This window comes from Desmodus rotundus, chromosome 2, assembly GCF_022682495.2.
Source record: "Desmodus rotundus isolate HL8 chromosome 2, HLdesRot8A.1, whole genome shotgun sequence".
Taxonomy (NCBI): Eukaryota; Metazoa; Chordata; class Mammalia; order Chiroptera; family Phyllostomidae; genus Desmodus; species Desmodus rotundus.
This window is the reverse complement of record NC_071388.1, coordinates 184,755,388-184,771,532: the sequence shown is the minus strand read 5'-3', so window position 1 is coordinate 184,771,532 and position 16,145 is coordinate 184,755,388. Positions and strand designations below refer to the sequence as shown.

The following is a 16,145-nucleotide window of genomic DNA, read 5'->3' as shown; positions in this document are numbered from 1 at the left end:
GAGAAGCATGGTGTTCATGGAGCATGACAGACAATGCCCTTCCCACTGACTCTTCCCCCAGATACCAAATGCTTCCGCCATACTGAACACACCCTGTACTTCCCTCTCCCACCCCTTGGTTTTCTAAACCTAAATTACCCTTCCCACCACTTTTCTGCCCAGTAAGTCCAACCATAATGGTTTCTATTCTCCAAGGAACCATTTCAACACTACTTCTCCTGTAAACCCTTCCGTGATACCTGCAGGCAGAATTAGTGGCCCATCCCTCTGGCTTCCAACAGCATTTTGTATCTAATGCTCAGGAAGCAGGCTGCTTCCCGACGATCTGTGTGTCTGTCTGTTCAAGAGGAGACTGCATTCCCCACGGGCATAGATGTTCTCCAATCTGAGTTCCGCAGTGCCTAGCTTAGAGCTCCATAAATACTTTTGAAAGGATGAGGGGGCAAACTAACGACTTAATGATCTAATACTATGGAAAAATAAAAAAAGAATAAAGCCTGAGACAATAACATAATTTTGATTGAAAGGAGATTACCATTGACTATTAAGAGAGCAATCCTGGTAAAGTGGTGGGAACAGAAACCTAAACACAGGGGTTAGGGAGCAAAAGGAGGCAAAAGAAACAGAAGTTACTGTTTCAAATCATGTAATGAACATTTACAGTAGTCAGGGCTGATAGCAGCTGTTTTTCAAGATCATGGAGGACAGAGCTTTACTGAAAGGCTGGGGGGGCCGGGGGCGTGAAGACTGTGGAGACATTGAAGCATCCAAAATGGCAGTTGCTAATTCTTAATAATTCTATTTCTGTGACATCTCTGAACTCTAGCTCAATCTCTCTCTCTCCTCTGAGAATCTTGTTAGCATAGGCAACTAGTTAGGTATTAACAAAGAGAAGTGAGAAAGCTGGCTGAGCCTGATGAAGTTGGGAAACTAGGGTTTCCCAGGCTCTGCAGGGAATAGCCACCATCACTCCACCAAATGGATTAACCTCTGAGTGGGCAGGAAAGACTAGCTTTCCAATCACCCAGAGGAACACAGACAGCTTCCCCTGGATTAATGGGGAACAATGGGCAGGTTAAGGGGGAAGTCCTTTCACCTGAGGCACATGCAGTAGGAGCCGAAATGGCGACCGTAAAGGGAAGGAGACAAACCTGGGGAACAGACTGGATAGGATAAAGGCACAAAGCCCAGCAGATCCAGGGACGAGACTGGATAGTTTGAAAGAAAGCTTAACCCTTCCCAAACCCAAGGAAATATAGAGAAACTTAACAAAGGTCCACGTCTCTTCAGCAGCTGCACAAGCCAAGGTGCAGTGCCCACAGCCTTTCTCTGGGGACAATCTGAAGGCTCCTCCTCATCCTCCCTGGGGCAAGTCCTCAGTACCTTTCACTGTGATTGCCTCAGAAGATATCCAAAGGGCCTGCGTTTTTAGTAAATATTAGCCCTCCTCCATTCGCCTAATCCATGTTACACACAGCTAAGACCTGGGTCATATCATGCTACTGCCTGAGAGCTGAAACCCTGCCTGCTGAAACCCTGCAAGAAGATTTTACCATCTAATGAATGAAATCTGTGTCACTTATTCTTGCATCTGGGCTTTGTCCTCTGGCCAATCAGCCACGATACAAGTTGTACAGATCAACTAACTTTCCCACCGCCATGCCATTCCTGTTACCCTTCTTTCTCTCCGAGATCCCCTTTCTTCCTGGGCTCATCTCATGTCCACCTCCTACTCATATGTTAAGATTCAGCTCAAATGTCATGTTTTTCCATAACGTTTTCTCCTCTGCTCCATCGGGAAGCATTCTCCTCTGCCTTAAATGTTCAGAACATTTACTTCGACCTTCTGGCAAATATCACCTTGTTCCCTGTGTTCTACTTGTCACTTTTACCTACTAGCCTTCCATCATCTTGAGGGTGTGGGTTAAAACTGATCCTTCTTTGCTCTATGCCCGCAGTTTTGCGTGTGTACCCATGATAAACACTGAAGTAGAATGTATAAAATTATTTTTTAAATAGAATTTTTAATGCCACCAGTCGGCCATGTTTGATTCAGGATTGAGGCAGGAAATGGAAATGAATGAACAAAATTAAATATGTCCAGATATTCTTTCAAGAAACCCCCGGAGATACTGACTGATCTGGAACATTATTGCGATGATTAATCTAGTTTGTGAAATTGTCTTTGAGTAAGACAACTGACTGCAAACATGTAGGACTCAGAGACAGGTAAATGTAGGGAAGCTTCCAGCTAATGAAGTCAGCTACACTCTTGTTGTGTTGCTTTATTTCTAGCAGACTGCAGTAAAAGGTATATAATAGGAATAACACTAGCATGGCTGCAAGAAAAATGAAAAAAACATTTCACAGGATTATCATGGGACATAGAATGGAATAAAATACACAGTTTTTAACAGCCATAATAAATACAGAAAATAGCAAAGGGGCAATTTAATGATTTTTAAAACTCATCAGAAGAACAAAATCTATGAATTCCACTAGTCAAACGGTGTGTATGCTTAGTAAATCTCTTTCTTTCATGCTTGTGTGAGTCTAAAAAACATTGATTTTTTTTGGTTTCTATTACTGAATGCACATAACAGTGGGCACTTTTCAATATTTTAGATTTATATGGTATTGCTTTAATTTTTAGATTCCATTAATTTTCTTGGAACAGCTATTTTTAAAATACCTTTAGGGTTTGCCAATTATAAATAAAGAAAAAAAAACCCAATAATTATATCTTCTCAGTTTTGTTTTATATTTTCCCATATTTTTCTTTGATGTCCACTGTTCTAGTTTTTAAATGGACAAAAGACATTTCAACAATTTTCTTAAATATTTTATAATATGATGAATCTTAACAAGTTCCAGGAAGCAAAATACAAACAATCAAAGCTTTCAGGTATGAGAAGCTTTCACTGGAAAGGAATTATAGACCCTATGAGATCTCCATTCTAGAAGGAAAGAGAGTTAAAATAAGGTTGCTGGGTTTTCCCAGAAAAGCCATAACGAGGAACATTTATGGTCTATCATTTTATCGATACCTGTGGCTGTAATCCTCGAGGCCCAGTTCCAGAACGGGCTGTGGTGGTGGAGAAGGTGGTGCTCCGCCCTCGGCCCATCCGTCACGGGGAGGCCACGGCTCTGTGGACAAAGAACAAATGAAGCTGTCGGAAACTGGAGGCAGAATTGTCAGTGCCTGGTTTTGCTTCAGTCCAACGCTCAGACACAATTTTCACCAACACATGAACCAACCTTGAAATCCATGGAACAGAAGGATTTGTAGGAGAGCTAATGCAGCCTGGACTGAGAAATCTGAGCCCGCTAACATGTTTTTACGCCGGTGACCTGCGGGCAGCTCGTGGCAAGTCCACGCATCTTTGCTGCCTTTTCCAACGTACGAAAGGCTGACACACATTCATTACTTGTGATTTGTGGGAGATTAACAAAGCCATTCCTCTCACGACAACAGTTTTGTAAACGAGACTCCATAATGAATGCTCTGGATTATATGGTGATTTAAGCATTTGCCTTAATGACAAAACCTACTTAAAAAATCATGAGATACAGTATATCTACTAACCATTTAGACACAGTGGAGGGAAAAACGTTCTTTATGCGTGTTTCATAATCAAAACTCCTGGATTTGGGGCCGTGGGAGCAAAACAGTGGGGTCTGAATTCTGGTTTTCCCACTCACCAAAAATGTGTACTTTTCAGCCTATCCTAAAAAAAAAAAAAATTAGACAGGTATCCTGGATATTATTGTGGAGATCTTTTTTGTGTATCAGTGTGCTGTGTATCCTGTATGTTACGTCATTTAATGCTTATCTCAAACGACAATATTAAATAATTAGCATTATTAAATAATTAAATATTAAATAAAAAGCATTAGCGAGCATCCTGGGTGAGAGTATAGTTTGTGGGGCAAGACTGCATGCTTTCCATCGTGGCTCCTAATACTGTTTTAACTTGGGCAAATGGTCCAAATTCTGTGAGTCTTGGATTCTGGACTATAAAGTAGGGATAAGGATACCTTTGTTGGAGGAGTATGACGATTATGTAAGATGCTGCATAGTCAAGCAGTGATTTATAAATGCGAAGTGCTAATAAGCAAATAAAGGATTTATTATTCTATACATCACGAACCCTACCTTATAGCTATTACAGTTAGAGAGATGGTAAAAAATGCATCCTATTTGTTCTTGATTTCTGGACCAAGAAAAAGGCTCTTTGTCCTTGAAAAGTGCTGCTGGTAACAGAACTTTGACTTGCCCATGTCAGGTTTGATGGTAAATTTTATGTCACTAGCCTGGGCCATGGGGCACATAGATATTTTGTCACACATTATTCTTGGTGTCTCTGGGAGACTGTTTTTTGGATGAGATTGACATTTAAAGTAGTAGACAGAATAAAGGAGACTGCCCTCCCTAATGTGGGTGGGCCTCATCCAATCAGTTGAAGGCTTGAACAGAACAAAAAATACTAACACTTTTTTGAGTGGAAGAGAATTCTTTCCTGACCTTTTGAAACTGGGACATCAGCTTTTTCCTGCCTTTGGCCTCAAACTGAAACATCAGCTCTTTCTGGGTCTTGAGACTTCTGCTTTTTAGATTGGAACTGCATCGTGGGCTCTCCAAGATCTCCAGCTCGTCACTTCACCTCAAAGATCTTAGGACTTGTCTGCCTCCATAAATGAATGAGCCAATCCCTTATTCTCTCTCTCTCTCTCTCTCTCTCTCTCTCTCTCTCTCTCTCTCTCTCTCACACACACACACACACACACACACACACACACACACACACACACACACCTGGCAAGAACTGGTTCCAAGCTCTGCCCCAGGGAACAGTATAAAATGGAGGTGGTTCTCTGGCAGTGCTGACATGGCCTTGGGAATGAGGCTTCGAGCAGGAATCTGATAACTAAGATGACCAGGGCACAGAAGCATAATGACCAAAGGTGGCCAGCATTGTCCCCCACACTGCCCTCCTCCCCCAGTAGCCATTCACTTGGTAATATGACAGCCGTCAGGCAGCCAGAGAGACTTGCTGAGGAAAGCAGAGCAGAAGGACTACAATGCAAACTGGGGACCGGTGACATACTGGGACTGCGTCTTCCCTGCTGGCTCTGATTTTTCTACCCTCAAATTCTCAGTTCATTTTCCATGCTGGGGGTAATGATGCCTGCGACCATGTAACTCATATGCTCAGAAACATTTCAGTTACACAATTGCCTACAGAATAAGGTCTATGTCCCTGGCTGCCACTTTCATCTCCACTACACATTAGCCACCTAGGAGTCTGCACTATTCCCCAGCCACAAGCCTGGGCTTTCCTGCTTCATGTTTTTCTTATACAATTACAAAGCTTATTCCACCAATCAAAGCCTCACCCTTCTTCCAACGTCCACCTCAAGTACCGCCTTCTCTATGGAACTTTCACCATTGCCCTGAGAATGGAACTTTCACCATTCTCTGTAACTAACAGTGGCAGAGAATTCTGGTGCTCACTGGGTCTGTGCTGCTCCTTCCTTCCTGGGCACACACCTACACTCAAGACCCCATATCCCTGCCCACTCTGTAATTAGACTAGCTCTTACCAACAGAATGTGAGTTACTGTCATGAATGTCATCCCCAGTCTCAACGGATAGGAAAGGGCGTACCTTCTCCACCTTCTCTCTCTTCCCAGCTACAAGCACAGGTAGAGGAGGCCCTAGAAGATGGCTCAGCTACCAATGGAAGGAGCCCGAGTCCCTTAGTCTCAGCAGAGAGAACATCCCCCTGCCTCTTGCTGCTAAACCCGACTGGGATGTGATTTGAGTGAAGAAAACAGAAACAGACTCATTGATATAGAGAAAAGACTAGTGGTTGCCAGAGGAGAAGGGGCTTGGGAGGCTGTGTGAAAAAGGGGAAGGGATTGAGAAGCATAGATTCGTGGTTTACAAAACAGTCACAGGGATGTAAAGCACAGCGTAGGGAACACGGCCAATGATATTGTAATAACTGTGTGGCACCAGGGGGGCACTGGAAATATCGGGGGAAATACTTTGTAAAGTACAGGATTATCTAACCAGTAGGCTGTATTCCTAAAACTAATACAGAATAATATTAAAGGTAAACTACAATTTAAAAAAATTAAAAATTAAAAATTAAAGAAATATACTCTCACTGTCTTAATCCACTGACATTTGGGTTTTTCTATTAATATTTTGGAAAATAATTTCTGTATAACATTTATTACATATTGCTTTTGTAGTGAGTAAGCTATTGGTTTGTCATCTATTTATCTATATTTATTTTTCTCCTCTTCCATCTCTGCTTCAGCACCTTCTCTGGCCACTTTAAGCTTTATTATAATCACTATCCTTAATTTTTAATTAATTTACATGAACAACCTATTTGTTTTTAAGGTAGTGATAGGAACAGAAGGTAAGTATCTTTTTGGTTGATTTTTTTTGTCTTTGGTACATTTTTAAACAACATAATCAGAGGTTGTAAGAAATATATATATATTTTCCCTTGGTCCAAATATCTTTGTTAAGCCCTATATCAGTGTGAAAATCTGGAATTCTTATTTCTTATTAATAATATTTCTTGATTTTATTGAGTGTGAGTCTTGATGGTCATTCTACAATTGTGGGCAAAAGTAGGTTTACAGTTGTTCATATGGAAAGTAATGCAATAATTAATGAATAATAAAGCAGGAATAAACTCTGTGTTCCACACACTCTCTACTGTAAACCTACGTTTGCCCACCCCTGTACACGTATGCCTGTGAATGTTGACAATGCGCCCTGCAGTCACCGCTCCATTGATGACCAAATGACCTTTATTTTTTTCAACATCTTTTACTGTTACTTGTTATACGGAATCCATCCTGCCAGGGCAAGATCAGGGAAAAAAAGTGGGTAAAAGGGTGGTGACTTTAGACAATGGCTCAGCAAGCTTCCACTCTGGCTGAAAACCTGCCCACCATCTGTTTCATACCTAAAGTTACATTAAATACAGTGACGCCCATTCACCGAAGTCCTGCCTGTGGCTGGCAGATTTAAGGAATGACAACAGAGACTCTGTGGCCCCCAAAGCCTAAAAGCCTACTGTGTGGTCCTTCACAGGTGACGTTTGCTGACCCCTGCTTTAGACCGCTCTTGACGCTAACAGCAGTGTATTCACCGTTGGCATCCCTGCCAGCGTACTCTGCACAGTGGAGGTATCCAGTAAACATCAGTCGAACTGAAAAGTGTAATTCAACTTCTCATCCCCACTGTAGAGGCAGTGCCTTACATGCTTCGGAGGGTGGATATAGGCTGGTTCCCAGGAAAAGACACATTAGGGATAATTATCCTCACATGTGTTTCCTCCCAGGACTCCAGGGAACACGGATTCGGTGGGACAGCACTTAGAATTAAACGTTTGATTTGGGGTAGAGATGAAAGGCTTAAAGGAGACCTCAGTGGGTGACCATGGGCAGTCTTGGGGCAATGAGGGACTGAGGCAGGGGCTGGGGCGAATATGAGCTGAAAGGAGGGGAGGCGGGAGCAGGGCACGAGAGGGGTGACAAGAGCCAGGAGAGGAGAGGACAAAACAAACCGGAGGCGAACTGCGCTTAGGTTACTGCTCAGCCTGCGGTGAGATCTGCCAGCCAGATTCTTCTGAAAATACAGTGTTGGTGGACTTCATTACCATTCAAATGCCTAATAGGATTTTACACTAACCCCCTGGGACGCCACCTCCATCCTTATTACCATCTTGGCACACCACACTTTTTCCACTGCGGGCATCGCTAGCAATTCCCCAACACAAATGTGAATTTTATGGTGTTACAATTTCTACAAATGTTAGTTCTAAAAATGCCTTTTCTGTGTAACAGCTTGACAGGAATATGTATGTATAAAAAATAACTGTGGAACTGTGGGTGGTATGCACTATTATTACGAAAATAGATGGAACACAGCGTATCAACATTGGGTTTTTAAATATACAAAGGAAAGGAAAAAAAGGAAGAAAAAAAGTTAATGTTTTGGCTGTAACAGTTCCCCTTCTCACTAGACATTACATTTTGTCAAATCAATCTTGTTTTGCTAAAAGAGCTCCTTTAAAAAGTTGGTCTTGGTGAATCAACAGTCACTCAGGTTTCATGAGTCTCAGTGACCTATTGCTACCTCCCATACATCTGAGACTCAGGAACCCTCAGTGATTCTCAAAATCTCAAATGGTATTAATATTACAAAGAGGTGATGATCATGACATTCTTCTAGAGCAGCATGTTTATAAATTCTGCTCTATATTTTTTACCTCTAAGTTAATAAGCTTATATAAAAAGTAAGAGAGTTTTATCTACTGGCCTCTTACAATTAAAGTTTAATGAGTCTATCCTTTATAGGCCTAGTTCTTATAACACAGTATATCACAGATATGTAAGAAAATAACAAAATAGATGTTCTCTGATTTTTAAGAAATGACATTTAGTGAGTCACTTCTTGAAAGAACTGGATTTTTTTTTAATGTTTACTTTAGAAAGCGGAGGTCAGGGCAGTGAGTGTTAAAGGAAACTTGTAGGCAGCTCATCTGCCTGGGTTTTCATTGGTGGCAACACTGTTCCACCTGATTCTACATCTCAGGAGGAAGAGACAGAAACTCCCAGGGGGTGTCTGTGGCCACTTACGCCTAAAGAACTCCAATTATTCAGTGGAAATACAAACTCTGAACATTCTATTGATGTTCCAAAATATCCCTACATTATGTTTTTAGCACATTGTTTTGAGTATACTTTATTATTTAAAAATTTTTCTGGTTGTAGTCTTACACTTTATGTAGCTCTGTAGTTTCATTATTTTAGCCTTTGTAATCCTTCCTAGATATTATCAATTTCCTTGACTATTTCAATGTCGTCTAAAAATATACTGTGTAATTATCACTTCAGCATCAATATTTTATGGGTAGTGAAAATGAAACAACGCAATGTTGCTGTGGATGTTACTGGTATAATTAGGAATAAAATCCTGAACTCGGATTGTCGCTGAACATGTTGCTTGAGAATTAAATGACCAAATCGTATCACGGTGGGATGTTTTAATATGGTTACGGTGTGGAGGAGGCTGTTTTCCTCTATGGAAAACTAGCTGTCCCTTCCCCAGGTTCTCCTGCTGCTGGGACATAAAGGCTCGGGTGGGGATCTTGCTTTGTCAAGAAAAATTTTAATTTGTAAGAAGACAAGAAGAGGTATACTGGCCCTGGCTGCTGTGGCTCAGTGGATTGAGGGCCAGCCTGTGAACCAAAGGGTTGCTGGTTTGATTTACTAGTCAGGGCACAGGCCTGGGTTGTGGGCCAGGTCCCCAGTAGGGGGCACACGAGAGGCAACCATACATTGATGTTTCTCTCCCTCTCTTTCTCCCTCCCTTCCCCTGTCTAAAAATAAATAAATAATATATTTTTAAAAATAAAGTAAGTTGATATTTGGTGTCTTCATTTGAGCTAATGATAAAATATTAGATTGACATGAGCTAAATGTAGAGCCTTTCTTTCAGAACGCACCATTTCCCCAAGTACTCTGAATAAATGCAGGGTTTTTAAAAAAAAAATTAGGAAGAGGCATACTGAGCATTTCTTCATCTGATAAAGGTAAGGTCTGCTTCTAATGGACATTTTAGTATCAGGTAAAAGGATTTCAACAGTTTCAAGGGACCAAGTGAGCCAGGGCCCGTGCTGTGGTTCCGGGAGTAAGCCGGAGTCAGAGCGACAGGAGTTGAATCCAGGCTCTGTGTGGATCAAGTATGTGGTCTTGGGTTCACTGTTTATTCTCTCTGACTTTCCATTTCTTCAACTGTAAGAGCAGGATAATAACATTACCCACTTCGAGGGTGCATGTAAATTGCTCAGCACGCTATCAAACAGCCAGTAAACAATAAGCGGTCACAGCTGCTGCTACTGCTCACCCTGACAGGGAGGAATTCAGAGGGAGGAACAGCATCCCAAGCTGATGGAACAATTTGATCTACGGAAACCTCGGCACTAATCTCAGAGTTGAGAAACTGTTCCCACATACTTAACTTCTGCTAAGGTCTCAAGTGTAAATAACGGACTGATTACATAAACAACTCCATTCAACAGATCACTATGCGGCTACTGAATGCGATACTGTAGAATATTCAAGGACATAGTGAGGTGTGCACAATGTGTTATTAATTAAAGAAGCAATTTCTTAAACATTATATATAGTACATTCACTTCCATTTCGCTTTATATGCACACATTGCATGAAGGAAAGACTTGAAACATATACATAAAAATGTTATTGATTAGTATCTTTGACAGAAATATGTCTAACATTGAATTTCCTTTTCATTGTTTTTCTCTATTTTTTTGTAATGAATATGTATTGCTTTTACAATACAAAAATGAACGTTATTACAGAAAGGAGATTCAGGGAAATCAAAGAAATTTTTGGTGACCTGAAGTATAATTTTTGAAACACAAAGAATGAACACCCAGTGTTTTCCATCTAGAGCTCAGCTCGAAATGTGGCCCACAGCAGATCGAGAGGGAAGGACAGCACAGTGAGGCCGTGACAGGGACGCCCCACTGTCACAGAGGGGTGTCAGTTCACGGGATTCCCCGCACTCGCCCTGGAGCCCTGCAGAACTCTGTGACTCGTGACGACCACTGAGTGATTTAATACCAGCCCACACAGTTTTTTAAGTTTAGTAATTTATACATAACTTCCAATATTAAAAGACTGTAAAAAAATAACAGTTGCCATTTCGCTCCTCCAGGCATGGTTTGTTTTACACATAGCCCTCCGTGTTTGGGGCATCAAGCACAGAAACTGTCACTGAAGCCCGAGCCGGTGCCAGGGATCTGCTTCTCACTTCTGAGTCAGTTCTCCCACCCACCTCTCCGTTCACGACTCAGAGTAACACAGTCTGCACTTATTTTAATTAACTCCCCTTTGCTTCTTTGTTTCTTTCTTTTTTTCTAAATAAAAACACACTGGTGTTTGCTCACACCCTGTGAGTGGATGAGAGTGGACAGACCCTTACCTCTCTGTTTGTCTTGCAGACTGTACGCGCTGAACGGGGGCAGTGTGCCGGTATCGGGTCTCCGGTAGGCGGTTACAGAGTTCTGACAGTTCTCAAAGGTTGGCTTAGAAAATGCCCCACACTCTGCAGCCTCCTAAGGGACGAAAATAAAAATTACATCTGCTTTTTAACTATGTTCCAACTCGTCAATGAAAGCAAAGCAAAAGAACGATCAATTTATTAATAACCTTTCAAGAGTCTATTGGATATAAATCCTCAATTGGGGAAAATCAAAGTGGACCTATGAGTTAAAACATCTTTGGATATGAAATAAAAAATACTGACAATGTGGTGCTGAGGATTAGCAGTGCTGATAGCCAACACAAAAGAGGATTAACTTTATTATTCTCCCCTCCACCACCCCCACCCCCGCTCCATTTACAACTGGCTTCTTTCAATTTTTCTTCCATCTGGGAGTACAGCTTGCGGCAGTGTCAACACAAGAATACAGTTCATGCCAAGGACGTTTCTCTGCCAACCAGCTGGTTCCCCCTCTCTCCCTGTCGACTGAGTGCACAATGCTGCAGGACAAGTCAGAACCCACGCGCGTTTGCCACTGAAATGTCACGGGTGTGTCCCGCTGCCGACACAGGGTCTCTTGGCCAGGAGCTTAAAACAAAGTGCGATGACAACGCCAGGCTGTGGTCCTCCTGAGACATTTTTCTTTGTTTTCCCCTTATGTCCCCCTCCTATCTTCAATGTCTGTAAACAAATTGAAAGTTGCCTTAAAACTGCTTGTCTAGAATAACGTCCCCCAAGCCATGTTCCACAGGTGTGGGAGAAGCAATAGGAGGGGCGAGTATAGAGAGCTATTTGTTCAAGGGGAACGAATCACAGAGGACTGGGTTCTGTTCTTGCTCATACTGTGTGTCTTCCTAACAGATTTCGAGGGAGTCACTTGGAAGCCATCTCGCGGCTGTGCCCTTGACCATGTGAGAGGAACGTGCCATGAACAGAAACGAAGATCTGAGCCCCCAAGCTCTCTCCTTCTGAGAAAGGCATTTGGCCCAAACCATGCATGTGATTTATACTTTCCTTTTCAGTTTCAAAAACTCAGTATCCTGCCAGTTAAACAAAATGGTTAGAACATTCAATTTATGCATTCTTAATAATTATAGTGTTTTCAGCTGCTGGAGCTCCTTTAGCTATTTTGTCAAGCCTTATCACACTTTTTCCACATCCAGTGTTTCCACACCCCTTGCCTCTGTGCTGCTAGGCAAACCAAGGCTGGAACTCAGAGAACTTCTTTTAAGTTAACGCTGGAGCCCTGGCAGGCAGGAGAGGTAGGACTTACCTTGCATTGCCTCATGCTACTTTTTAATTGAATTTATTGGTTAACAAAAGTACTTGGTTTAGGGTGTACAGTTCTATAATATATAATCTGTATATTGCATTGGGTGTTCAGCACCCCAAGTCAAGGTTCCTTCCATCACCATTTATTCCCCTTTACCCTCTTCTACCTCCCTCACCCCCCTTCCCTCTGGTAATCACCATACTGTTGTCATGCTTTGATTTAACAACAAGAACAACAAAAAATTTTTTTCCACTTTCCCAGCTCTTTGATAAATGACACAATCGATATCCCAACAACTGATCAGTAACCAGCCTAATTAAAGTATTCAGCCTGTAAAATAGAGCTGTCGAGCAGCCCTCCATTAGCGTCCCAGCCAATAAAAAATATAATGGATTTTTAAACATACTCTGCTTCTGCCAAGATGAGCTTGCAGCACGAAGGGAAATGTTTTGGGGGATGAAAGAAAAAAACAGGTCATAACCCATTTTTTAACACCAAGTCTCCAGGCTCAAATAGAATTACAATTGAACCTCAAGCTCATCCTTTGAAAAACACGTTTCTGTTTTAAAATGATTTTGATTCAATCAAGGGCTCATTATGTATTCTTTGCAAGGTCCTCATCAAAACTGTTTACGTATTTTGTACATCTGGGTAATGTGGGAAAATAACCCAACAACTATATATTTTGACTTTTCTTAAGTAGCTTCTTCAATTTTTATATCAATATAAGGTTCAAGTAACCATCACGGCACTCTTGCCAAGTGTAACTGATCTGCCTGAACGCATGTGCCGTGCGGAGACCCCCTTTCTAGGTTACAGATGCTCTTCCACGGTGCTGGGGGCGGGGGAACGCACCAGCAATGTGAGGGTGGAGTGTAGGCTCTGACACAGTGACACGCAATTGGGGAGATCAAATAGCTACAGATTATTTTTTTCCAATTTAATAAAGATTAGCTGTCTTTAAAAGAAAAAATGCTCTTTAATCTTCATGGTTCCCACATGATCCTCAACAGCTGAGAGAGTCAAATGCCTGCTTATTCCCCATGGAAAGCATGTAAATATTAAGAAAACTAAAAGTGGATCTTGATTAAATGTCCTGAGGAAAATTGTTTTTTGTCCCATTTCCTATGCACAACGGATTCCCTAGGGCACGGTGCACTAACGAGTCATTTCTGAGGACGGGCAAGCAAACTGAAAGTTCAGTACTTTGTTCCAATGGTGTAACTGTCAACTCACCCCAGACTGTGAGGACTAAAAAAACCTACAATAAAGGAGAATGAAAATGATAAAATGTCTCAACTATATGAGCCAAAATACAGAACTCTTACCACTAAGCATTCATATGTTTCAGAGAAACACATAAAATTAGGGAAGATGAGCGGTGGGGGGATAACTAACTCTTACAAAAGTACCTATTTTGGGCTTTTTTTTTTTACTTTTGCCATCTGCACAGGTGTGCTACTCTACAGCACTGTCCTCCAGACTTTTCTGTTAGTTTAGGTATCTTTTTTTTCCAAAAAAGTCTTAAGTGAGATCAAATACCCTGATGTGCAGACAAGGTGGTCATCCTTCACGCCCATCTCCAACTCCTGGGTCCCGTGAAGTCCTGGGGCTCCAGAGTAAGAACCAAATTACACCATGAAGGAGCCAACTCTCTCATGGAGGGAAGCAATAAATACGGGTTTTATAACTATGTACATAAGTAAAATCCATTAAATATTCATGGAAGCCTCTCTGTCACTTAAGCAGACACAAATGTTGAAATTGAGTTGGCTCATTATATATAGTCTCCAGTAATTGGCCAATTTACATTTATTTAACATTTACAAGGTTATGTACAGAGGAGTAAAAAGGTACAGTTGCTCCTTTCCAATGGCTGATAGTATAAGAAAGTAAGACACAGTTCAGGTTTACTCCTTCAGCTTACCCTTCCAGATGAAGTAGGCTCAGGTGTAATCTTTACTCACTCATTCAACAGTATTCACTAAGTGTCTACGATGTGCTGGGAAATAAGGACATATTAAGGGATACAACAGACAAAAGCATCTGTCATCTTCACGTCCCAGCACTCAATGAGGGGTGTCTTTGCGTGGCCAGGAAATGGCCAGCCTGGGATTTCAACTCGAGGACCCCAAAACTGCTGTCTTCTCTTGTGGGTTTGAAAACCCTTTATTTTTTCTAAGTTGAACTAATTATTAAAACTAATATTTTATAGCAGTACGTTTCAATAGTATCCTATTTTAACTTTGCTTATTATCGTATTACAAACATGATTTGTTTTAGAGAACATATGTGTGGTTTGTTAATGCTTTACTTATTGACTACTATGAACTTTTTTCTCCTTAAAATAATTTTAACAGCATTTAATAATTTCTTCATAGATAAAAAAGTGTTAGCTTTATAATTATTTAATATAAATAGAATTATATAATTGTAAGTGAAATGTTTAGAAACATTAGCATTCGAGAATATTTTACACTTATATTTCATGTGTAAGTAAAATTTTCCCTTACATTAAAAAAGTTAATAAAACATAATAGAAGATTTCAAGTATATTTATTTAATTAAAAACATTTATTTAACAACATGAAGCGAGCAGCTTGCTTCATGGATCAAATTTTGCATTAGCGGAGCCCCAGTTCTGTGCTAGCCGTGGGCGCGTCCCGGGGGAGAGTACAGACAGCTGACCGTACTGCAGCGGTCTTCACACGGGGCGCTGTGTCTCTGATTAAGAACTTCCTCTGATTCGGACACTGCTGACACATCAATCAAAAAGTGTATAAAGAAGTTATACACTTCAATAATTTAGTATGTGAATAAAGCCTTATTCATAAAGTCCAGAGCTCTAGGAATTTCTGGGGGAAGAAAACTAGAAAATATGGACCTGTTACATTTGATAAATTACTTACTTTATATGCACATTTTTACACCTCCTAGTTCTGCCTAAAATATACAACCACCTGTTCGCCACATAAATCCATCAGAGAACTTCTGGGGCATATTTTTCCAATTTCAGAATCAGTGTAAGTCCAGCTACCATACTAGTGATGCAAGTTTACTATTCAGGGGGCCATCTGCTGAGGAAAGTAAAGATTTGCTCACCTCCATCGGCCTCTCTGGCCTCCTCAGAATCACCAGCTGGATCATCCCTCGTATGTTTCCTTCCATGGACATTGATCTCCTAAGTGTTTCCATAGCTTCGTGGTTGGACTTTCCCAAGAGGGACTCCCCATTAACTGCAATCAGCTGGTCATTCATCCGCAGACGACCATCCTAGAGCAGAGGAAAGAAAAACAACATTAAACAGAGAAAAGTATGGTGATGACATGTGGCTGCTTCAGGGAAAAGTGCAAGTTTAAATATGAAATTAGAAAAAAAATATTCAGCTATTAGGAATGATTTATTGTCTGTGGCAGAAAAAGGTTCTGGAGCTTATCAAATAGTCACAAATACAAACCAGAATGAATTGTGTGAAAGTATTTTTTAGAAATCTCTGGGTCCTGAGATGCAACAATGTAGACATTTGGATAATGTCTCTTACCGAAATCTTTGGCAAGCATGCTAACCTCGTCTGGTCCTGCCGTTTGCTCTGGCGGGGACCATGTTGCTGACTCCAGGAAAGGGGGCTTGCCAACAAAAGGAAGTGGTCACATCACTTGAAACAAGGGTTTGCGTTTTCAGGCACAGAGAGACATCATGCTTAAATGTCGTGCGCTTGACAATAGTAATGTGTCTCCTGATATCGTTGCTAGCTCTATTGAACAGTGC

At 41.2% G+C, this 16,145-nt stretch overlaps 1 protein-coding gene across 2 annotated transcripts in view; it reads right to left on the bottom strand.

Annotated features, from left to right (window-relative positions):
• Nucleotides 1-16,145, bottom strand: part of PARD3B (par-3 family cell polarity regulator beta) — a 959,988-nt gene that overhangs the window by 376,375 nt on the left and 567,468 nt on the right. For both annotated transcript variants that reach the window (XM_024564159.3, XM_053918986.1), the window contains exons 12-14: nt 15,480-15,650; nt 11,045-11,177; nt 3,048-3,147 (exon numbers count right to left, since the gene is read on the bottom strand). In XM_024564159.3, the coding sequence (XP_024419927.2) occupies nt 3,048-3,147; nt 11,045-11,177; nt 15,480-15,650 (404 nt within the window). The remainder of the gene's footprint in view (nt 1-3,047; nt 3,148-11,044; nt 11,178-15,479; nt 15,651-16,145) is intronic.